At 48.3% G+C, this 23,555-nt stretch overlaps 1 protein-coding gene across 2 annotated transcripts; it reads right to left on the bottom strand.

Annotated features, from left to right (window-relative positions):
- Window positions 1-10,013: 10,013 nt before the first annotated feature.
- Otx2 (orthodenticle homeobox 2) lies at window positions 10,014-19,468 on the bottom strand. 2 transcript variants are annotated; one of them, XM_040735792.1, is made up of 5 exons: window positions 19,313-19,468; window positions 19,075-19,147; window positions 14,515-14,730; window positions 13,403-13,578; window positions 10,014-11,632 (listed from the first exon to the last, which is right to left on the bottom strand). In XM_040735792.1, exons 3-5 carry the CDS (start codon window positions 14,609-14,611, stop codon window positions 11,012-11,014), a joined length of 894 nt encoding a protein of 297 aa, XP_040591726.1. In that variant the 5' UTR covers window positions 14,612-14,730; window positions 19,075-19,147; window positions 19,313-19,468; the 3' UTR covers window positions 10,014-11,011. The 2 variants fall into 2 exon arrangements, with proteins under 2 accessions (XP_040591726.1, XP_005085798.1); XM_005085741.4 differs by having other exon boundaries at window positions 13,403-13,554; window positions 19,075-19,462.
- Window positions 19,469-23,555: the final 4,087 nt, after the last annotated feature.

The raw sequence follows: 23,555 nt of genomic DNA, 5'->3' as shown, positions 1-23,555 counted from the left end.
ACCATAGGCCACTTAACCTTCTTCCTTCCAGCATTGCCACACAGGGTATTTTGTATTGACTAGGACAGCCTTTACTTTATTCTCCATTGCTTCCCTCACTTCTCCTTTGTTTAGCCCTGAATTGATGCCAAATTAGTTTATGGTGGTCTGTAATGACCCTACAACTTGCGCTAAACATTAAGCCATTTCCAAAGCAATAAAACCAGTTCTAGACTTGCTTTTTACATTTTAAAGTATATTACATATATATATATATATGAGTGTGGGGGCAAAAACCATACTTTTTCTGGTTACAGGCATGTCATTCAGTTTATTGGGTAGGGAACACACAATCACCTTCGCAACCTTTTAAATTTGTATTGGATTCTAAACTTCTATATCTTAGTTCTTGGGCATTTTCTTCAATAAAGCCCTCCTACCTTTCAGCCCAACAAAGACCAAAGACTTTGGATATAAAAATTTTAAAGTAACCGCTGAAGAGGAGGCTTCAATTGTGCGGGTCTAACTGGCAATCTATGGAAGGCCACATGAGTCTCTCAGAGATAACGCTCTTGCCTTTGACCTTCGGGTCCCCAGTTTGAATCAAGCAGAGATTAACAGTGTCCAAGCGTTGCTGTCATCTGATGGTGGCTTGGGAGCTGATATGAAATAAATTGCTAGTATCTTGCGCCTCCTTGCCTGAGGTCACCTGGTTCAGACTATTTTAGGACCAGATCCAAATCTTGGTTGAAATAGTTGACTCTAAATGGAAACCTCTGCAAAGGGATCAAATGCTAAATAAACCTACAGATTATACTTCTTGCACTAATGGAAGATAGCCTTTCAGACAAGGAGGACAGGAAACTGGGGAGCTAGGGTTGGGGGGACAGGCAAGGTGTGCAGATTAAGAATATCTGGCCTGCACTGTCTAATTCCACCCTGGGTCCCCATCTCATCTTGAATCTCTCTCATTCCAGTGGTGCAGTCGCATCATCTTCCTGACTCACATTCTTTACCTATGGCTTTGTCCAAGTCAACAAACATCAGGCTCTGAAGGAAATAAACTTTTGACGGAGGTGGGCATAGCAAAGCATGACTCTAAGCCTAAAGTTTAAGAAGATGAGGCTGGAGGATCACAGCAAGCTCCATTCCAGCAAATCCTAAGCCAGGCAAGGATACACAGAGAGATACTGTCTCAAGATGCCTCAAGAAAACTAAATTAAACAAGTGAAAAAATGTTTCAGCAGAAAGATGGAGGAACTGAGGAATGGCTGCAAAGTTTGAGGAAGGGAGGAGGGAGAGAGGTGGACAGAGGAATACAGACAAGAGAATATTAGAGGCAAACTAGAGATAACATACCAATCCAACTTAAATTCTCTAAATTGTTAATTAGGGTCAAACAATTGTTTGGTTATTTTGTTTAAACAGACTTTATGGTCTAAATGAAAATACTCTAGTCATGTGTGTGTGTGTGCATGTGTGCACACACATGTGTATGTATATGTGTGTGCCCACATGTGTGTGCATGTGTGTGTGTGTGCGCCTGTGTGTGTTGTTATAGTAGACTATACATAGAACTTGGCAAGTACTCTACCACTGTGCTACACCAGAGCCCAAATTTTCTGCTTTGCATTTTGTTTGGAAATATTAACAAAATTCACTGCCATTTAAACCTGACTTAGGTTCTCGTTGCTGTGAAGAGACACCATGACCCCAGCAACTCTTATACGTGAAAACAGTTAGTTGAGAGGACTTGCTTACAGTTTCAGAGGCTCAGCCCATTATTATCTTGCAGGAAACTGGAAGTCAACCAACTGTCACAATGAGGGTAACTTGAGCAAAAGAGACCTCAGTGCCAGACCCCACAGTGACACACTTCCTCCAACAAGGCCACACCTCCTAATAGTGCCACTCCCTATGGGAGTCATTTTCTTTCAAACCACATGGCCTTTTATTAATTCGGAATTTATTATATATAAACAACATCATGAGAAATCTTTCAAATCAGCTCTACCTAGGTGAGACTTACAAATATAGGGACTTCTGCTATTTTGTTTAAAAATAAAACAAGCTTTTAGCAAGGCGGTAGTGGGGCATGCCTTTAATTCTAGCACTTGGAAGGCAGAGGCAGGTGGATCTCTGTGAATCTGAGGTCAGCCTGGTCTACATAACGAGTTCTAGGACAGCCAGGGCCACACAGTGAAACTCTACCTCAAAATAAATAAATAAATGATGAAATAAGAGAAGCTTTTAAGGAGTTAAAGGTAGATTTGCCTTCTAAAGGGTTGTCATCTTGTCTGGAGGTGGCTGAGAAACAAGTCTCTATCTCTAAGTTCACTGTTCTTTAACAATATACATGGACCGCAAACATGAGTGGGTGTTCATTCTCGGTGGTTACAGATCCTGTTGTAAATTTGATAAAGGTGATAAATCTTCTTCCCAGAAAAACCCACACTTCATACATGAACAAAAGCAATATTCCATACAATTGCTTGAAGGAATCTGTTCATTCTAGGAATTCTGTAGCCATGTGTTCCCATAGGAGCTGAATCACAGGGTAAAACTCTTTGAGAAGGGCATCAGATCAGGTATCTTAAAAAAAACACACACACAAAACTTTTGCTGTGTGGTGGTGGTGCACGCCTTTAATCCCTGCACTCAAGAGGCAGAGGCAGGCAGATCTCTGTGAGTTTGAGGCCAGCCTGGTCTACAGAGTGAGTGCCAGGACAGGTTCCAAGGCTACACAGAGAAACCCCCATCTCAAAAAACAAAGTCTGTTTTACTATTCCACAGCTTCATCTATACACACTGAGGGGGAGAAGGGTGAATAGATGAGGTTATATGCTCATTTTATTTTATTTTTGAGACAAGGTCTCTCTTTTATGTAGTCCTGGCTGTCCTGCAATTCACTTTATGGACCAGGCTGGCCTCAAACTCAGAGATCCACCTGCCTCTGCCTCCCAAGTTCTGGGGTGAAAGGTGTGCCCATTTTAAATCATCAGCACTTAGTGGTTTAGTTGACTCAGATCACTCGGGGAGACTGAAAAGTGTGAATGCCTGATTGTACCATGTTCCCACTCCTTCTCTGTCTCTGAATCAGAGGAACCTAGCCCAGGGACAAGTTCAAGACTACATAAAATCCATGCTTTATTAAAAGGTTAGTAGCCAATAGATGAATTATTTAACCAATAGATGAGCCCTCTAAAGCTTCAAGTGGTCAGCTTAGACTACAATTCAAAATAAAATCAATTTTAAGAAAGAGAATTGTTGAACAATGCATCTCAATTATACACTCACAATAACTTAAAAATTATGTAGCTTTCTCTTTCCAAAATTACCTAATTTCATTAGACTTCAGTTTTTAAAATTTTATCTATTTTATTTAATGTTCATTGGTGCTTTGCCTGCATTTATATCTGTGTGAAGGTGTCAGATCCCCCTGGAACTGGAGTTATGAGTGGCCATGTGGAAGCTGGGAATTGAACCTAGGTCCAACTAGAAGAGCAGACAGTGTTCTTAACCACTGAGCCATCTCTCCAGCCCCTGGGCTTCACTTTTAAAATATCTTTCTTTTTTCTTATTTTTTTTCTGGCAGTACTAGGAATTGAACCTAGGACTTCACAGATGCAAAATAAATATTCTACAACCAAGCTATAGCCTCAACTGAAATGTTTTTATAAATACAAACACCTCACATATCACATTGTTGCCCAAACATCTCCCTCCCGTATTGAAAATTTTCCTGCTACTAAGCAATAAATTTTACTGGAACTCTGGAACCAAAAAGCATTCAAAGTTGACCAAATGTACTTGGATTATCAGTGGAGAAGCAATGGGCCTGTGTGTACACCAGATGTTGTTCAAACAGTAACTCAAATTTCCTTTTAGGCCAATTCGTTAAACCCGCAGTCTATACGGGCCCTGGCACTGAATATCAGGCCTCTCCATATATCAGCTGGTAAGACTTCGGAGTTGGAGCCAGAAGCCACAGCCAGCCAGCCAGCTGTGCCTAGGCCCTAGGTACTGGGCTGGACGCCCTTCTGCAACGACTAGGGACATCGCTGACTGCCTTCTCCCTCCTTGAAACGCCGGGTTACAGGATGCAGGCCCAAGGCAGGCCTGTAACTGAAGCCAGCCCAACTCCTGCATCTGTTCGCTGCAGGGAGCCGAGGGAGGAAACCTGGCCTTAGCCAGCCGGCCTGGGGCCGTGCTGTGGTGTACGCAGAGCCCGGTCCACGTGGGAGGATGAGGAGATCGCTGCATCTGACTGTCACCCCCATGCCACCGCCCTCGGGTCATCCCCAGTTCCCCCGCACTCGGAAGGGCAGCATCTCCCGACTCTGCTCCATCGGGTCCGCAGGAATGTCCGCTCCGCGGGGGAGCTGGAGGCAGGACCACGTGCAGCAGCCAGAGGGACTTGGGTAGCTGGAGTTTTGAGGCCCTTTTCTCAAGAGGGGTGCTGGTCAGAGACTCGGGTTGGGTGGGTCATACTTTCAGTGTCCCAAGCAACTGTCTAGAGAACTGCCCCTCAGACACTATTCTCTCTCTCCCCAAGTAAGGTCTCTCCACCCTCCAAATGACCTGAGCATCATTTACGGGGAAGAAGCCGTCCCCGAGAGGGTGCGTTTGTGGATTTGGCAGCCAGAGGCGACCTGGCTCTCTCTGCTATGCCCAGCGCTTGCTTGTTGAGTGAAAGGTAGGAGTGGAAAAAAGAAAAGCGGTGCTTTTGTCAAATATTCCCCCAAAGCCCAGGAACCCACTCCTTAGAGCCTCTTCCATCCGGTCTTTGACGTGTCCAAATGAGCCCCCTCAGCCCTCTGGAGAGCCATGGGAGCTCGCCCGCAGTTTGGGGATTGGGCTCTTAGGCTAACTGGCCCAAGGCCCAATAGCATGGGAAACCAGCTCTTGGACACCCATTGCCTGATATTTCTGGCTGCCCAGCAAGGACCTGGAACTTGCAAAACCACAGCTTTTCAGGGGAGAGAGAGAGTAAGTGTCTGAGGGGCGGTTCTCTCCATTAAGAGCGGGGGAAAGGGTGCTCGCACCCTCTAACAGCACAGATACTAAAACTGGAACTGTACAGAGATTAGCAAGGCCCCCGTGCCACGCTGACACAAACGCACCAAGTGTTCCGCATTAACGCAGAAAGACTAGGGAAGGGAGGGGCAGAAGCCACCTCCTTACATCTGAAGGTGACCTTGAGCCCACAGTCAGGCTTTTCTCTTCCTCCTTCCAGAACAGTACTCGGTTGTTCAGAGGTTAAATGATGAACACAAGTCCCAGGCTTTGCTGGGAACAATGCCTTTTCTTAAGAGCATCGCAGGTTTAAAAAAAAAAATGACTTAGCTGTAAGCTGATAATCGAGTAGCTGTGGTCAGACACCCATTCCCCAGCCTCACTATTCCAGACCTGGCTATCACATAACGCCCATTAGGCTCCAGTAATCCGCTATCAACACGTTTTACAGCCATTTGAATGTTAAGGAGATTTTTATTAATGGTTCATGATCCTAAAATGTGACTAGTGGTTCTGGAAACATTCTAGTAACTCCGAGTTTTGATCTTCTGGTTATAATGTAGTCAGTCTAAGGCTTCTGGAGGTTAAGGTTGGGATTGGGCCTACCGGAGGGCGTTCACTGGACCCAATACCTAGGTCTCAAAGTACCTACCCTCCTGTCTTGACCTGAGAATGTGGGAACAAAGGTTCACAGACAGTGTTTCCCAAGAAGTGTTGGTTGTCCCTTCACAAACTGTCCAAGGTGGGGGGAAGGGGAGCAACCAGCCACTAAATGGTCCCAGGGCTATCAAGCAGACTAAGAAATCCTCAGTAGGAAAGCCCCTTCCCATCCTTGCATGGGGCTATCAAGCATAAGAAACCCTCAGTAGGAAGGAAAGCCCCTTCCCATCCTTGCATGTAGATGACTTTTGAGGGAGGGTGGCAGGGGATTCCACCTGATTCCAGAACATCCTTATCCCTCCTGGAGCCAACATGGGTCGATTCAAGCCTTACCAGCTTACCAGTATGTTTGCTATGGGATTCTTTTTTATTCGGCTTGTTTATTTGTTTTCTTCAAAATACTGTTTCCACTAAGAATAGGAGGTAAGGGGTGGAGGAGGCTGGGGAATAAAAGTGAGTCCTAAGCCCCATGCTGTTAGACTTTCCCTCTAGGAGAAAAACAAATTTTGAAGTTGCCCCAGCCTGGCACCCACTGTCGCCTTTGACTAAATGGATTGGACCTGGTAGGGCTCCTTTATTTGAATCTGCTTATTGTTTGTTTGCAGTCAACAGTGGGTTGGTTTTTAAACATAAAACCTAGTGCTGGCAGGAGGGGAAGTCTGGCTGCTTCTCCTTAGCATTTGGGAGGGACCTCCTTTGGTTGCGAGGACTGTTGCATAGTAGAGGGCCTTTCAAATGCATTACCTGCTTCCTCCTCTCCAGGCACTTCCCCAAACACAAGTTTCTTGCTTCCGTTTCCTCCCAAGCGTTTCCATCAGAAAAATCACCTTTTCCAAAAAAAAAAAAATGTATACGCCCTGCTCGAATTGAGCATAAAACCAATTTTAAAAACACTACTCCAGTTGGAAAGAGAAGTCCACAACTGTCTCTCAACACACTAGTCTACTACAGCTTCGCGTGTAACGTTAATTCTGTCTGAGACAAACCCCTATAATCCGTGCAGTTGCACAGCCAATCCCCCCAAAATATCGGGGTAGCTCTCCTTAGGGGTTTTGCTCTCCCCCTCGCAGGAGTAGACTACCTTCGGTCTTTTATGCCCCACCAACCCAAGGGCAGAACATAGGGTTTCCGGGAGAATCAGGTTTATCAGAGCAACCTGCGCTGACATGGTGAAGGAGGATTACCAAAGAAACACACGGGTAAGTTTAGAGCACTGCTCGCAGACATGAGGATGCAGATGCCGTGATGGGGCACAGAGGAGGACAGGTTGCTGTCCTTCCTGATGGCTGAAAAGGAAGGCAAACATTCAGGCACAGGCCATTGACCAACAGTAGAACACAGCCCCTTCCCGTCCTGTTTTCTGCTTCTATTTGTGTGAGATGAGTCGGCTACCTGCCCAGCTTCTTTGTGTACGTCTTTTGCATGATTAAAACACACCTCTGCATGCAAGAGACTCTACCTAACATCAGCATACCCGGTTCTGGGTACAGCGTCGTCTTAATAACAATAGCGAGTTTCTCACCAGGCGTGAGGTTCTCGGCTTCGAACTTGTGATGCTGGCCCGTCTGGCGGCTTCTGATTAAATGGAGATCCGCACTTGTGTGAGGCCTCTGCACTGCAGGTACTGGAAAGGGATGAATTGGCAACCAGGCGACACTCGGGACACCGAAAGGAGCCGCTTCCCCATTCCATAACTCGTTTCTGACCCTCTGGGCTGCCGCACCGGATCCCAAACCAAAACCACCCGACGCCCGTGGGGAAACGAAATGCAAGGGGTGGCAGTAAGGGATGAGTGACACTGAGTGCCAAAGAGTTTCTCGAGCTTCCGACTCGGTCCCCGGCTCCCAGCAGAGGGCCGGAGCTCGGTATATTCACTACCTAAGCACCTGGCTGTCCTTGAAAATACCCAAGGGCAGGCCCAGCTGGGCGCCCCGGTTCGAGGAGCATCAGGAGTCCTCCAGCTGAGTGACCCGCTTCCCCAAGCTTCCGGGAGCAGCTGTCCCCTCCCAAGCCGCCTGCGGCGCACCCCCGGAACCCAGCAAAGCCAGCCGTCGCTCTCCTCCAGGCCGGCTTTCTCCGCGCGAGTCGGATGGACGCGGCTCGCCGGGCTCTGGTCTGCTCCAGGCCGCTCGGACGCAGGAAGCTTGCCTCCCAACTCGCTTTTCAAACACCGAAATTGACTTGACCCCTGAACTCTCATGGGCCCGAAATGTCCCAGGGACACCCACCCTCGCTCGGGCTCAGAGTCTGCGGGCATGGCAGGGCGGGGTCACGCTCCCCCTTTCTGGCTACGATGCCTCCAGGTCAGGGGACAGGGCAGGAAGGGACCTGCTAGCCTAGGGTGAGGTCCCAGACCTTGAGGGAGCCCCAGGATAAAGAAAGAGCCACCTTGCTAGGCCAGAACCTGCATCCACTGGCAGGGTCCAGTGCGGCCCAGGAGCCGCCGCCTGCGCCCTTCGCCCCAATTCCCATCCCGGGACACAGCTGGGACGATTTTCCTAGCAAGTGACAATTGCTAGGAAGGGCAGCCCTGAAGAAAGAGGGTCTGAGGCCCTTCGTGGGCTGCCTCGACCAACCAGGCACTTTCTCGAAGTTGCTTCCGGCCTCTGCAGCTGCTCTTTCTGGGTATTTGAGTGGAGAGGTGGGTGGGAACGGGCACACAGAAGAGGTGAGATTAGACCAACCGGGAGAGTTGAGGGAACTGGCCATTTTCTAAACCTGGAGGTTTCGAAAGCCGGAACTTAATTGGTTTGATTGAATTTCTCTTCTGATCTACGAAGGGAACACTCAAGGTGAACCCCAAAGGGCCAGGCATCTTTGTAGAAACGATACAAGCTTGGTGCAACAGATCTTTGTAAAGCCAATCTGTCCTCACACCTCACCTCTGCCCTCCCAAATGAAGATTATATTGCCGGCTCGCTTCCGGTTAAACGACTCCCAGATTCATTTGGAGACCAGTCATTTCAGTACTAAATATCAGGCAGTACGGGGCTTATTAACTTCATTAAATCCAGTTTGATTAGGAGTGGCGACCAGAACTCTGAAGTCTTTAAGCCAAAGCTAGCTTCCCATCCCACCCCCCCTCCCCTTTGCCTTTGATGGTGGGAAATCCTTTCTACTTTGGGCATCCATTCAAAGCAATTGAACTGTGTGGTCTCAGTTAAACGAAGTTGTGCAAAAGTGATGCAAAAATTGGTCTTAGAGATCTCCTTTGACTTCGTTTTCACACCCCGAAGAAGCCAAGTCATTTGCTGAGTAGCCCTAAGCTTGTCAGATACTCGTGTTTTTAAGGTACACACCCTATCCTTGCTAAGGCTTCCTGAAAATCAAAGGCAGTGTGAGAAACAGGTTATTTAGGAGTTACTTAATTATTGCATGGAAAAAAAAAACCATGCAGGATTAAAAAAACTAGATCTGAGAAAAGCTAAAGACCCTGGGGTCCCTACATCACTTCAGGGAGGATCACAGAAGATGCACCACCTCCAGGTCTAGGAGGATCCAGCCATCCAGCTCTGTACCCCGGGATGGCTGTAAAGCACTGAGTTTTATTTAGCAGTGAAACAACTTGACTCATTAGAAAACAAAATGGTTGCAACTGCTAACCTTCATTTACAGAGTTACAATCAAAAGAGTCATTGAATTTGACCAAATTCAAGAACATAAGAAGTTTAAAATGAAATTAAATAATTTTTACCCGAAGAGCACCAATCATTGGCCATTTGTCTCTTCTAGTAACTCCTACAACCAAAAATGAGACTCCAGAACACACACACACACACACACACACACACACACACACACACACACACCACACAAAGCACTCACTGACCAGGATGCCTTATGTTCAACTACTGAAATTATGGGTTTTAAAGTTTTCTGAAACTCTTTTGTTCGGAAATCATTTCTGCCTGAATTGCTTTCAGATTCTGATTACACTCTCTCATGTTTACCTCAGCTTTTTTTTTTTTAAGGAAAAAAAATGCCCTTAGAGAACTGAAACAAATTCTTGCCATTCTCATTTTTTGAAATACTCATTTTCCCCTACACACACACACACACACACACACACACACACACACACATCCCTGATCTATCTATAAACACAGTAAGTGCCTAACAAGTGAGTCGGGTTGCTAGTGGCGGACTGGGAGATATAACTCAATTTGGAGCAATCCTGAGGGAAGTCACAGAACTTCACAAATCACTGTCCTCCAGAGATCAGCAAAAGAAAAGGTAAAAACATAAGGAATAAAATCACTAATTTCTTCCCTCCCTCACAACAAACATTTTGGGACCGTGAGGCTGAATATAGGCTTTCCATTCACAAGCAATGGTATAAAATTAAACTAGACCCAGTGTTGTGCTAGAACCATTTTAATATAATTATACATATCTGCCAAATCCAGGAAGAAAGGGTTTATGCATATATAACTTCCAGTTAACATCTGCAAGCATAAATGACAATGATCTCAGCTTAAGATTCACCAGGGTCAGAGCAGCAATCAACGGCTTCCCACTGCCAGGCTTACCACCGAGAAATTACGGACGAGTCAGCATCCTTTTGCTGCTTCTCCATCCTTGACCAGAGATGGCAGGGCAACTCACCTCCAGCCAAAGTCAATCTTTCCACATCAGTGTTCAATTGCTCTGAATTTTGCTTATAATTATAACCTATTTAATCACAGAAGAACCCCTGCATAGGTGGAGTTCAAGGTTGCATACAATAACAGGAGATCACAGTTTTGAAGTCTAGCACAGGATTAAAAACCACAGATGTACCATTTATATAAGACACACACTGATTGTCTCTTAAACTACATATTGACTCCTTATGAACATTATTTTTTTTTAAATAAAGTAGTGCATCTAGGACAATCAGTCGCACAATTCACACAGCCCTGAAAAGTTTTTCAGTGCCAACTACCAGTTGGTCATGAAACTCGAATGAGCTTGGGACACTGTCCATTCCTAAGATTCAACCAAGGATTGGCTAAAAACCTCTGCTTCGAAGGGTATGTATGACCTTCCCTCTCAACTTAGATTTGTTTGATCTTTATTTTGAGTGTGCTTGGTTGCGTGTGACTAGAATATTTGTCTAATCATTTGCAAATCAGAAAACCAATGATCTAGAACTATGATAGAATCTTAAGATTGGTTTGTCCACCTCAGGTTGCTGGTTGGCAGGCCCCTCTAAGGCCTTTCATTTTTTCCTTCTATGCCTCTTGGGAACTTTGATCAGAGGAGCTGGGCATCACCCCGCCTAACTCTTTTAACCAATGCCTGGCTAAAACTGGAATGTGTCCATCCCAGGATATTTAAAAATCACCCACAAAAAAAAAATAGCTTCTACAGGTCTTCACAAAACCTGGAATTTCCATGAGGACGTCTGATCTTTATAATCCAAGCAGTCAGCATTGAAGTTAAGCTTCCAGGAGGCAGTTTGGTCCTTATAATCCAAGCAATCAGTGGTTGAGTTAAAACCCAAGCTTGAAGCTCCATATCCCTGGGTGGAAAGAGAAGCTGGGGACTGATTGAGATGGCTGGCAACTGCATTGGTACCCATGGGACTGAGTGTGGCCCCCGGTCCAGGAAGCTGGTGGTGCATAGGGGTCAAGTAAGATCCACAGTCCATGCCCCCAAAGTAGGAAGCTGAGCCAGCATATCCTTGACTGTAACCTGAAGCCTGAGTATAGGTCATAGGGTAGGACCTCTGCATGCAGGAGGAGGACGTGGACAAGGGATCTGACAGCGGGGAGATAGAGGCTGGGCTCCAGATAGACACGGGAGCACTGCTGCTGGCAATGGTGGGGACTGAGGTACTAGAGGGGGGGGTGAACTGGCCACTCGTTCCACTCTCTGAACTCACTTCCCGAGCTGGGGAGGTCTTCTTTTTGGCAGGTCTCACTTTATTTTGACCTCCATTCTGTTGCTGCTGCTGTTGTTGGCGGCACTTAGCTCTTCGGTTCTTAAACCATACCTTGAAAGGGAAAGAAACCTTTTTAACGTGGTCAGAATAACTCCATAAGGGCAAGAGGAGTCCCAGGTCCCCATGGCCAAATGACCAGACTTTGCTGCTAGAGACCACTCACTGAGGACTGGGGAAGTTCACCTGAAGGCGATCATGCTAATTATGAGGGAAAACTCTGCCTTGCTTTCCCCATGTTACCTCTCCTACATACAGAGTCCTCACCGTGTTTTGGGATGACCTCAAAATAGACCATCCCTACGTCTTTTAGACGGAAGTACTCTGCGGCTGCCTGCCACCAAGAGCAGACGGAGTTCCAACAGTGTACACTGCACTGTCCAGGAAGCAACAGCTAATACTGAGGCTGGTTCCACGACCTAACATTTTGTCTCTCCTAGACTCATAAAAGAAATCTCCAAGAAGACACGCTCCTGTGGAGAGGAGATCTGAGCCAGTGTCTGCTGAAAGACGCTTTGTAGTGAACGAAAGGGCTTGTGTGGTTTCTGCTTGGAGCTTAAAGGCAGACCTCAATACCAGTCTTCAAGACTCAAGTTTGTGCTTTCAAACTCATGCACAGCCTGCTTTCACCCCACTGGTTCACCCATTTGCTAACAAAAACAAAAAACTCACTGCCTGCCACTCTGAAAATTCTCTTTACCAGCCTTGTACATCCTCTGAGGATAGAAACTACTGGCATTTCTCTTAGCTACAGGTTCTTGTTTTTTTGTTTGTTTGTTTGTTTGTTTTGTTTTGTTTTGAAGAGGAGGGGACACACCTGGTCTCTTCATATAACTGGTTGTCCTAGAACTCGCTCTGCAGACCAGGCTGGCCTGGGACTCAAAGAAATCTACCTGCCTCTGTCTCTCTGGTGCTGGGGTTCAAAGTGTGACACTGGTCATTGACTACTCTGTTGAAGATGTTCTCTATTTGGATACTGTAACTGTAATGTCCCCAAGACCAAGCTCAGTGCCACTGATGTCCTAAGCCCTTTTGTTTACAATGAGGGCTTTGGGTCAAGAAGTGCTAAAACTTTCTCCAACCCGCTTTGAAAAATCCTGTTTTCTGCTTTGTAGCTCACAGTGACGTCTGGCACTTTCAAAAACATGTCCTGTCCAAAGGAAAGTGTCATGCATGTATGGATGAGGCGCCAAACACCAGCTCCACATGGGGTTTGCTCTCCAGTCAAGAGGGAGCCAATTTTTCTCCCCTTCGGGGTTAAAATGTGGGGAAACTAGAGCAAGAAAGGGGGATATCTTCACAGATATTAAGAGTAAAAATTTTTGTGTTAAATAACAGATAGGATACTGTCCTCAGTAAGCCATACACTTACTGTATCAACTTATTTGGTAAAAGCACTGTTTCTGACTCTGTCATCAAAGCAGGTATGGCCTTGAGAAAGTTATTTGCTCTATTTCCTCATGTACTTAAAATTAATTTTTGGGCTATCCAGGAGCTAGTCTCTACGCCCCTGTTCGCCACACACAAAGTTCACGAAGAGGGCGTCCACACAAGGACCACGTGACTATCCTTGAAATTTGCCCTCCGACTGAGTATCTCCAACTGCAGGGCTCTATAGTACTTTTGTGATTGCAGCTGAATTGCTGCTCTAACCTTGCAACCAGGCCAGAAGATCCTGGTTCACTGGGTCAAGGAGGGACAGACAGCAAAGGGAGAATGGGTCACTGGGCCCTGAATGTTTACAATTTCAAGCCCTTCTTTGGCTGGAGAGATGAGAGCCGCACACACCGGCCTTCACAGAGGGCGTGTCTACATCTGTCCTACCTGTACCCTGGACTCCGGCAAGTTGATTTTCAGAGCCACCTCCTCCCGCATGAAGATGTCTGGGTACCGGGTCTTGGCAAACAGAGCTTCCAAAACGTCCAGTTGTGCCCTGGTGAATGTAGTCCTCTCCCGCCGCTGTTTCCGGGGGGTGGCTGCAGGACAAGAAGCCCAGGGCCCTTTAGGGTGGGGAGCAGTTTCTCAGTCACGGGACTTTTGTCTCGGTCCACGACTTCCCCACCTCCCACCGCGTCCCTACCGAGGATCCCCACCCCCTCCAGAGCCTAGCCGGACAGCGGGACACGCAGCCTCGCAGGGCAGTGTCCCCGCCTCCCACTGCGAGTGTCCCCCCTGGTCTACAGAGTACCACTGGAGAGCTAACAAAATAAACCGAGTAAAGACAATTCCCACCCTCATGCCCAGTTCTGGAAACAAACAAGAAACAACCGCCAGACCACAATACCAACAGAAAAGGCTGTCCGGTAAAGTTAGGGGCTCTGCAAGGACCAGAGGCTAGAAATGACTGGGCGGACGGACAGCCAGTTCCAACAGTATTTTAACACCGCAAGAACTTCAGTTTCTATATCTTTAAAATACAACAGTAGTTCAGACTTTTACGAGTATTTGGTGGGGGGGGGGTGACGGAAAAAGGTGCCTAGCATCTGGAAGGAAGCCACACCTCTAAGGATTAAAGGACGGGGCCTGGAGGCACCAGAAGCCCCTGGCAAAGCCAGAGAACTATAGGGTACAGTAGGAGAGTAAATTTGATCACTCCCAGGGTGACACTAGTTAGAAATTGGGCGTGGAGACTAGGCAAAAGCATATTCAAGTCACAAGGTCAACAACCTTCCACGACCCTGACCAATGAGTGTCCCCCAAGCCACTCTAATTAAGAACGGAGCGGTGTGTTTTTCTGTGACTGCTGCAGACCTCAGATCGTCTCTTCCCAGCCTCTTGTTCCCTCTTGGGTCAGTAAATGCCCAGTGGCTGCTTCGTGACAAGGAAAACGCAGTGGGGCCCCGGCCTGGCGCTTGAGTGTGAGAGCCCTCCAACCTCCGAGCTCCTGAGGGGCGAGCATGGGGAAGGGCGTTGAGAATGCCGTGTAGCTCACTTACCCGGGTAGCCCACGGACGGATGCAGCAAGTCCATACCCGAAGTGGTCAGACTCAGCCCATTGACTGCATAAGGCGGTTGCTTTAGATAAGACATCATGCTAAGGTTGTTTGGAGGCGCAAAGTCGGCCCAAATTGGGGGAACCCAGCCGGACGGTCGCGATTCTCCTGGAGTGGACAGGGTCAGTGTCCTTGGTGGGTGGGTTTGGCGTGATGGAGCTAAGGGCAAAGCAAACAAACAGAGATGCTGGTTTACTGCTTCTGAGGGAGCAGCTTCCTCCGCGTTCCATCACTGGCTAAAGAGAGTCAGGGCGACGCTAGACACAGGCTTTTAAAGGACTTGCAGATGCGCCCCCCCGCCGTCCCCCTCAACCCCCAACAGCTCCAAAACTAGAGGGGATGGAGCGAGACCAGATAAACCTGTCTTCCCCACCCCCACCCTAAACTTAAAAAAAAAAAAAAAGACCCGAGGAAAGCAATTACAATCTGCCTTCCCCAAGAACAAAACCCCACGCCTCCAAATGCACACATTACATTCCTATCCCAACATTTGCATAGGACTCATTGGCTGGCACTAGCTAATTGTCTCAAACAAAACTTGATTGGGGCCATTTGCAGAGACAAAGAACTCTTTGGCTAAATAAATAATGCTGATAACAAAGCCCATTGGTGAGAAACAAAGAAACAATTCAAGAATTCTACCTCTTCCCAGACTGTTGCCTTTCCCTGGCAGAGATTTTAATTATCTTAGCTTTTTTTAAAATTATTATTACAACTTTCAACTGCTGTGAAACTAAAATGTAAATGCATTTAACATTTAAAATACCAAGTTACTGAACAACAAACTTGAGAAAACTGCCCAACCACTATTATTCCACATTTGAAGTCATTTCCAGTAATCATTTTCACCTAATTAGTAGTTTGGATAATTAGATTTCGAGGTAAGTAACAGATTTATTAGGGTTTTGTAGAACCTTGATTATATGTGTCTAAAGAACTATGGCTAAACAAACAAGTATTTAACTTTTAAGCGACACCCTTCAAATAGTTAATTTAAACATATTGCAAAAAAAAAGTCTTCAAGATTAGCACAGGACGTGCCAGAAATGTTGAAGTAAAGTTAGAATCCCACCAATCAGAAAAAAGCAGGCCCCCACATTTTGCAAGTGGGAAGTGCATTCGCAAAGCAAGCTACTTCCATGTTGATTTGATGAGGCTACAGATCCTGGCAGATTTGGGGGTTTGGGGCTCTCAGAGGCTGCCCCAGATTCCTGCTAACTGGATCTGCCTTTCCCACACGTTAGGTTTGAAGTAGATAAACATTCAAAGCTATGAAACTAATAGGAATCCTCTCTGCCTCCCAAATTTTCTATAATTACATAAGAAAAAGAGGATGGGGGAAGAAAAGGAAAAAAAATCTGAGTCCCCTCCCCCAGAGCTATGTTAACACAGGCAGGCAGCATCCTAGGCTTTTATTTCCCTAAAGTTCGGCACCTATACTTGCCAAGATCTCTGCTTGGCAACTTTGACACTCTTAGAAACTTCCTCAAAATGGCGGATACAAGATTGTGAGTTTTCTTTCACCTTCATAATGAAATACTATTAATGAAATTAAGGGCTGTAGGTTTTCATATTTACCTCTTTTAGAGACCAAGGCAAAAGTTTCTCAGACGGAACTCAACAACTACGACTTTCTGATTTAAATTCAGAACACAAGTCATGTTTTCCCCACCCTAAGATGTGGATTTTTTTAAAATGTCCTTTTTAAAGAACTGGATTATTAACTAGTAAAACTGGTTGCTCTTACAAAAAAACACTTTATGTTCTGTATTCCTTCTCCCAAGATCCAGCTAGTTGGGGCTGTGAAAGTAACAATATTTAAAAACAGTCGTTGCTTGGATAGCCTCTGAAGGGGAGTTCTTTGAAAATATTCTTACCCCCTTGAAAAGTTCTGAATTGTTACATAGGAGCTAAAACTCCCATCTAATGTTAAGATGGGGAAATGTGTTTGCTAGTCTAAACACATCATTTGATAAATGCAGCGTGTTCCACCATAAAAAGCAATAATAAAAAATAGGGGCGAGATCCTTCCTGGAGAGCCAAAATGGCCCAAAATCTCAAGGTAACCTATTTTCATTTTTTCCTCCTGGGGGGAAAAAAGAGAGAGAAAAAAACGCAAACCACGGGGACTCCTCCACAGCCAGCCTAGATAATAAACACGGGTGGAAGACGGCTGCGTGCCCTTCCAGCTAACTTCCACAGCCGGGCAAGGATCCCACCCAGCCTCCTCTCCACGCACAATGCAAAGGGGGTGTGGGCAGGGACGCCCTTCCGAAGACATAAGGCTCCATGTGACCGCTCTCGTAACGAGGTGGCTGCCGAGAGCTCATACCTAGGCGGAACCGGCGGTAGCGTGGCGAGTCCCCGAGTGCCCTCACCTCTAGGCGCAGGCGACTGGCTCCGGCGTCCCTTCCCTGCAGCCCCGCAGATCTGCTGCGCAGACGCCCAGGGCCCCTCTCCTCTGCCTGCGCTGGCCTGCACAGCCTTATATCTAACGGTCAAGTCGTGCAATCTGTCGCTTCCCCCTCCAAACCCCCCCTCCTTGGTGTGTGTGTGTGTGTGTGTGATTTTTTTTTCTTCCAAGAAGCGCATCTACCAGTTGCCGTGTCCTCGCTCAATAATAATTACCTCGTCCGAGAATTAATTATAATAAATGTTTTCTTGATAAACTAACGAGATAATCCGAGGGGCACACGTCCCTTAATTACAGGCCGTCGTGCTCAGCTCTGCTTCTCGTCCTGGCTGATTAATTTTCTGCATGATGGAGGGGAAACAAAACTACGAGGACTGGCGACTGGCCCGCGGCCGGGGAGAGGACGAGAGCCGGGGGGGGAGGAAGAAAGAAGAGGTACGCGGGCACCTGGAAAACAGCCGGCGCCGGCCTCGGCCCCGCCAACTCGAGGGAAAGTTTCCGGCCTCGGGGAAGCAACGACTCCACCTCCCGCGAGCGAGCGAGCGAGGGAGGGAGAAACGTGCCCAAAGGGTTGATTACAGCTCGGAGAAGAAGCCCCGGTGCCAGGTCAGGGAGGAGAGAGGCCTGGACGTCTGTCTACCTTACTTTGGGGGAGGAGTTTGCACAACTCCACTCTGGTGCTCATAACTTTCGGCGAGCGGGGAAAAGTGCGGAGGAGAACGGGCGGAACCGTGACCCTCTGGGGTGGAGAGCCCGGCTTCCAGGGAGAGTGACTCTTCTCCCGGCCCCCTCCCCAAGCGCTGCACCACGGCAGGCAGGCAGGCAGGGCCACGCTGCTGGGCCTCGTCTCTCCGAGCACCGCCAACACCGCTGCTCTCCGTGCAAAGGACGGGTTCGGACCGAGGCTCTGGGGCTCCCGGAGAAACGCGTCGTGAGATCGGACCCCGGCTCTCCGCCGCCTCCTTGAACGCACCAATGCTGCCACTCCTTCGGGGTTTGCAGCGCGACCCCGTCGTCGCCCAGGCCCCGTGCTACAGGCGACCTTCTGGTGGCTCCTGGGCAGGCCTTGACCCACGATACGTCATTGTCCCCGAGCCTGAGAAGGCAGCGCGTAAACGCGCAGCGGCCCACGGGACCACCCCGGGCCCAGGAGCGACTGAAGAGCCCCAAGTCCCAGAATTCCGGGGTCGCTGACCGGGAGCAGCCCGGCGTTCACCACCCACCCCACTTCAGGCCGCCCCAAGTGCGAGCGGAGGCTACGGCGCGCGCCCCGAGCCACCCCGAGCAAAGTCGCGTTTAAAAGCCCTAACTAGCGGGCCTCCCCGCCTGGCGGTGGTCCCCGGGGCCACGACCACCGCGTGCAGCGGCTACACCCCTCGTAGGGGTGTGGAGGGCGTGTTGTAGAGATTGACGAGCTCCAGAGGCTCTGAGAAGAGGCGGGGAGCAGAACTGCTCTGGGCTGGGGGACAGAAGACGACGAAGAGGGGAGAGCAGACGACGCGGGAGCAGCCAGACGCCGGTAAATCCGCCTCCTCGGTTATCCGCTTCCCTTGGCAAACTGGGGGCTCGAGAAGCAACCCGCGCGGTCCCGGCCGACCGACGGAGGAGCCGGGCTTCCGGAGCACCCGCCTTCGGAAGCACCCCCCCCATTATCATTGTTTCAATTTACCAACCTGGGTACATGCACAAGCATCTTTTTTTTTTTTTTGTCACAGACACTAAAAATGTCCTTGGGATCAAGCCTAAGGACTCCAGCCAAAAGCAGGTGACCAAATACAAAGCTTGCAAGGAGAAGCCATGAATAGGGTAGGCATAAGGACAAAACCCCTCCCCAACACCCCAGATTAGACTCGTAGGGTTTCCACGACGTTCCGCCGCAGCGGCGACCCCAGGAGCACGCGCTCTCACTCCCTCCCACCCCCAAATTTTCCTAATGGTCATTATTTCGCCTCAAGATTCTTACTAGGGGGAAAAAATCGGCCCCAGAGGAACTCCACGTCCACAGAGTTGCATTAGAGGTGCGGGGGTCGCTGCAGACTGGGGAACACAAAAGATATCGCCATAGACAAGACAGACGGACATTTACTTACCTTACAGCCACATTGGAGGTTAGAAAAGAAAAAAAATCAAATTATCCTTCAAGATTCCAAATAGCCAGCTATCCTAAAAGAAATCAAGAGTATTCAGTTAAAAAAAAAAAAAGCTGGTAGTCTTCACCCTTCCATAAAAAGTCAAACATAAGCAAAAAAAAAAAAAATCCTTTCCTAGACAACAGAAAATGAAGTGGCCAGAGTTGTATACAAGCGTGTGTCCGTCCACGATACATACAAAGTAGATGTGACCACCGAGCTGCTCTAGCGATTTTTATTTTTAATAATAGAGGAGGCTGAGTTGGAGCTGAGGAAGGTTCCGCTCTCAGACAGATTTGCTGAGAAAGCGCCTCTCTGGCAACTTTTTGACGCAAACTCTCCAACCAATGGCAGGGAGAGAATGATTGACACATCTAAGCCAGAGGGAAAATAATAAAAACACACAACAGGGGGAGGAAAACAGGCCGCTGCTGCACCGGGGGAAGAGCAGGCAACAAATCCAGGCCTCCGACACTACCAGAATGTTCTTAGAAACGCTGGACTGCGCCCTAAAATATACATTATGGCCGGAGCATGTGAACTAATTGTATAATTAAAATGATGGACAGGAAGGCCTCCCCCTTCGTCCTTTCTTCTTCCCTTAACACCCCTTCCTTGTCCTCTCCTTTTTTTGTTTTTATTTTAGGGAAAGGACACCAAAACAACGATAGACGGGAAAATGAAAATATTTAAATCAGAGCTGGAAAAGAGGGGGGGATAACTCCAACGCTAGCAAAGAATGAGCGGGGGTCAGGCGGAACTCTAGCCCAGGCTCACGCTTAAAATCACGGCTGTGTCCCCTTTAACAGGGCCAGCCGGCGCCGAGGGAAAAGCCGGTGCAGGAAGGGAGCCGGGGCTGAGGTGTGGACACACAGCGCAGAGAGATAAACTCACAAGGCTGTGAACTAATTATTTGAAAACCTCAGTGTCCTCGCGGCTCTTCAACCCCTTTCGAGTAACTCCTGGGCTTTCCGGCATGCTCCCCCCCCCCCCAATGTGAGAAGCCCAGAACAAGATGGGAGGGGAAAAAAAATCCGCTCACTCCCAAATCTACCCCCAGGGCTGGTTGTGGGCCAAGGAGGGGCTATCTCAAATCTCCCGGGCGTGAGTGTGGGGTGGCCCAAGCCCCCTGTGGAAACAGTTTCTGCATAAGAACAAATTCCTAATGCTGTAGGGCCTGGAGCTAACCGGGATGGAGCCGCCCGAGCCTGGGGCTGAAACCCGGGAGCTGGGAGGCTTCGGGACCGGGGAACCAGCTCAACTTGTCAGGTCCAGGTCGAGCACCCGGCCGCCTTCACTGGGATCTGAATTTCCTAGAAGAGCAGAAAGAGCCTGGACGGAGTATTAGGGGCTGGCGGGCAAACGCAGCTGCTGAGTGCGAACGCAGGGTACGCGCGGGAGTGATGGGAGAAGACAGCTTTTCCCTCCCAACTCCCAACGCCGAAGGGGGGGAAAGAAAAAAAAACACAAACCCTCCCACAACAACAACCACAATCCCCACCACCCCTCACTACCTCGGTCACCGCCGACACCACTGCTAGTGGGCCCAAAGAAACTGCTCGTTGCCTCTAATTTGGGGACCTATGTTAATGAAGTCGGTAATTAATTCGTCGCTTTGTTGTCGGTTCTTATACTGTACGTGTAATCAAATGTGGCCGTCCTTGGGATTTACAGCAATTAGCGAATTACGGGAGTGTGCGAGAGGCTGCAAGCTAGGCTAGGCTGGCGGCCCGGCTGGGCTCGACTCCGGCTCGGCCTTGGGCTGGTCACTCGGCTGCCGCTGCAGACTCGCAGGTGTTGTCTTGAGAGCTTTGGGTCCCGGCGGCTCCACGGACCCGGGAGAGCCCCCACGGACCCGTCCAGCTCTCCCCGGCTCCCCCGTAGCAGCTCCAACACGAAGAAAAGTCCTGGCTGCCGCGTACCCTGGAGCCACGACTTTGCGGGGGCCTAGGCTGGGGGCGAGCAGGGGGCGCGGGGGGGGGAGGGTGAGAAGGGGACCTTTCTGCTACCCCGCCCCCACGGTGCTGAAACACCTGGCGACCGTCCCTAAGGCCTTTCCTTCAGGAGGGGGAACGTCCCAGGCGGTTGTCCCGCGTGGCGCGGGGCTGTGGGAAGCCAGGTCCTGGCTCGCAGTCCGTGCTTTGGAAGACCGAAGGGCAAGTTCACCCGAACCTCTTGGAGAAGAGTTTATTGCCCATCCCTAGAAAAGAGTGATTCCCAGTTTGTTCGTAACGACGTTGAAAGAAAGCGTCCAAGGGCGAAAAGGGGAATTTAAAGAAAAAAAAAAAAGAACCTCGTGGATGTGACGGAGCAAGGCCTCGGGGACGGGGGAGAGGTGGGGTGCGATAAAGAAATAGGAGAGCTTGTTGGTCTCCCCCCCAAAATCGGAGAGATCCATCTGCAGACAGGAGGGTCCAGAGACCGGGAGCACCTCAAGTCCCAAGCGAAGGTTTGGGTTGTCGTCTGAGACATCCCAAAGCTGTCGAACCTCCTTGAAAATTCCGGAGAGCCCTCGACAGCGGAGGGTTTCTGCGGGATGCGGCGTGGGAGGGCTTTCCCCCTTAGCGGCTGGCAGCCCGCAACCCCCGCTCTCCCCTCGCCCTCCAGCCTAATAACTTCGCAGAAATACAGGGCCAATAAACCACCAGTTGGAAATGGACAGTGTTAAATAAACAAGGGTCTCTTTAAAATTCTCATCCACTTCAGATGTCTAAAGTAAGATTGTGATGATTTTGTCACGGTTTGGTAAATTTACCCCTTTAAGAGGCTTTCATAAATCCCAGAACACACCTTCAGCCAGATTTGAATATAGATTTAGGTTTTAAAACCCCGAAGCTGGAAACACCGCTTTATCAAAGAGAATTTCCCTTTAGCTTAGCAATGTGCTGCAGCTCTGAAAAGATTGGATCTGAAAGACAGAGAGAGGCAGGCGGGAAAGAAAGCCAGAGACAGAAATGTAGACAAGGGAGGGAAGGGGGAAAAGACTTTTCTTTTTCTTTCTAGAGGAATTCTGCCCAGACTCTTCAGCAGTTGGTAGCAGGCAAGCTTTCTCCTGTGTCGCCTGGAAAAGTTGCAAAATTGCTCTTCACCTGTAAGAACACGCTCTTTATCTTCCAGTGTCTTCTTGCCAATCTGGAAATTGCAGACAGCCCGGCTCAGGTACCGTTTCCACAAACTCTATTCCAGGTCAGGACAAAAGCCACTGGCTTTGGGGAAAGAGGGGGCGGGGTTGGGCTGTTTCACAGAAACCCTTAGAAGCTTGATGGAGAAAAAGACTCCTTGGATGGCAACATCTCTTGGTTTTCAGTAAGTTCTTGAGACTCCGATATACTTACTATTCATTGTATTTCCTTTATCCAGAGTCTAACTTTTCTCCCATTAAAAAACCAAAAACAAAACCTTTCCTCAGGATCTGACTTAATGGTAGCATGCCTTGTGTTTTTCAATAATTCTCACCAACAAGTGGGTGATTTTAATTGCCATGTGTACAATTACCTTGCTAGGCAGATGCGATATAAGGGACTCAGAGGCTAAGTGAAAAGAAGCAATGTACGTGGAATCAAATTATTTGTCAAGGCTTGCATGCGGCTACCAGATTATGGTTGATATTCATGTTTTGAAATCTAGATTTATGTGTATCACTAACTGGCCTTATTTTTCTTCATTCAAAAATGCCGAACTAGTTTAAGATATTCCAAACTTTCCCCCAAGTTTATTAACTATGGGAGTTGGGGGGGGGAGCCATCTCTGGAGTCTTACAGGCTAATTTAAAATAAAAGAAGAAAACCCATATTCTACAAGAGCACAGTTGGTGGGCAGGGGGGGGTAGCTAGACTCCCTAACACCAACTTCTGAAACATGAAGATTAATTTCAAATCTTTCCAGCAATTCAGCGGACAGTTGGAGGGGGAGCACACACCACATTTTGCCCGAGAAACACCACCTATGAAAAAGAAGTAATTAATTCTTCATTAGGCTTTCAAGTGTGACTTCATCTTAAAACTTCCAACATTAATTCTGATTATTTTTAGCAGGATTTAAGATCGGCACTGTGGGCAGGGTGGGGGGATATATGGAACCGACCATTTATGAATCAAGCTTGGGTCATTCAGTGCCTGTCCTCGGGTTGGTTCAGAAAAGAGGGTAAAGGAAACAGGAATAACTTCAAAGATAGAGCTGTGTGTGGTGTTGATGAAAGAGCAGGGGCCAAACTCCAAATGCAGAGAGAGAGAGAGAGAGAGAGAGAGAGAGAGAGAGAGAGAGAGAGAGAGAGAGAGAGAGAGAGAGAGAGAGAGAAAGAGTAGCGTGTTGTTCCGGAATGTAATGGATTAAGATTGTGTGACGAGTGGGAGATGTGGGCTGTGAGACATTTATGAGCTGAGTGTGAGCTGGGAGCTGTGTGCCTGTCCCAGAGAGGACAAGGACCAAGGGTAGCGTGTGTG

This window comes from Mesocricetus auratus, unplaced genomic scaffold (assembly GCF_017639785.1).
Source record: "Mesocricetus auratus isolate SY011 unplaced genomic scaffold, BCM_Maur_2.0 Super-Scaffold_100048, whole genome shotgun sequence".
Lineage (NCBI taxonomy): Eukaryota > Metazoa > Chordata > Mammalia > Rodentia > Cricetidae > Mesocricetus > Mesocricetus auratus.
This window is presented reverse-complemented; position numbering and strand designations above follow the sequence as displayed.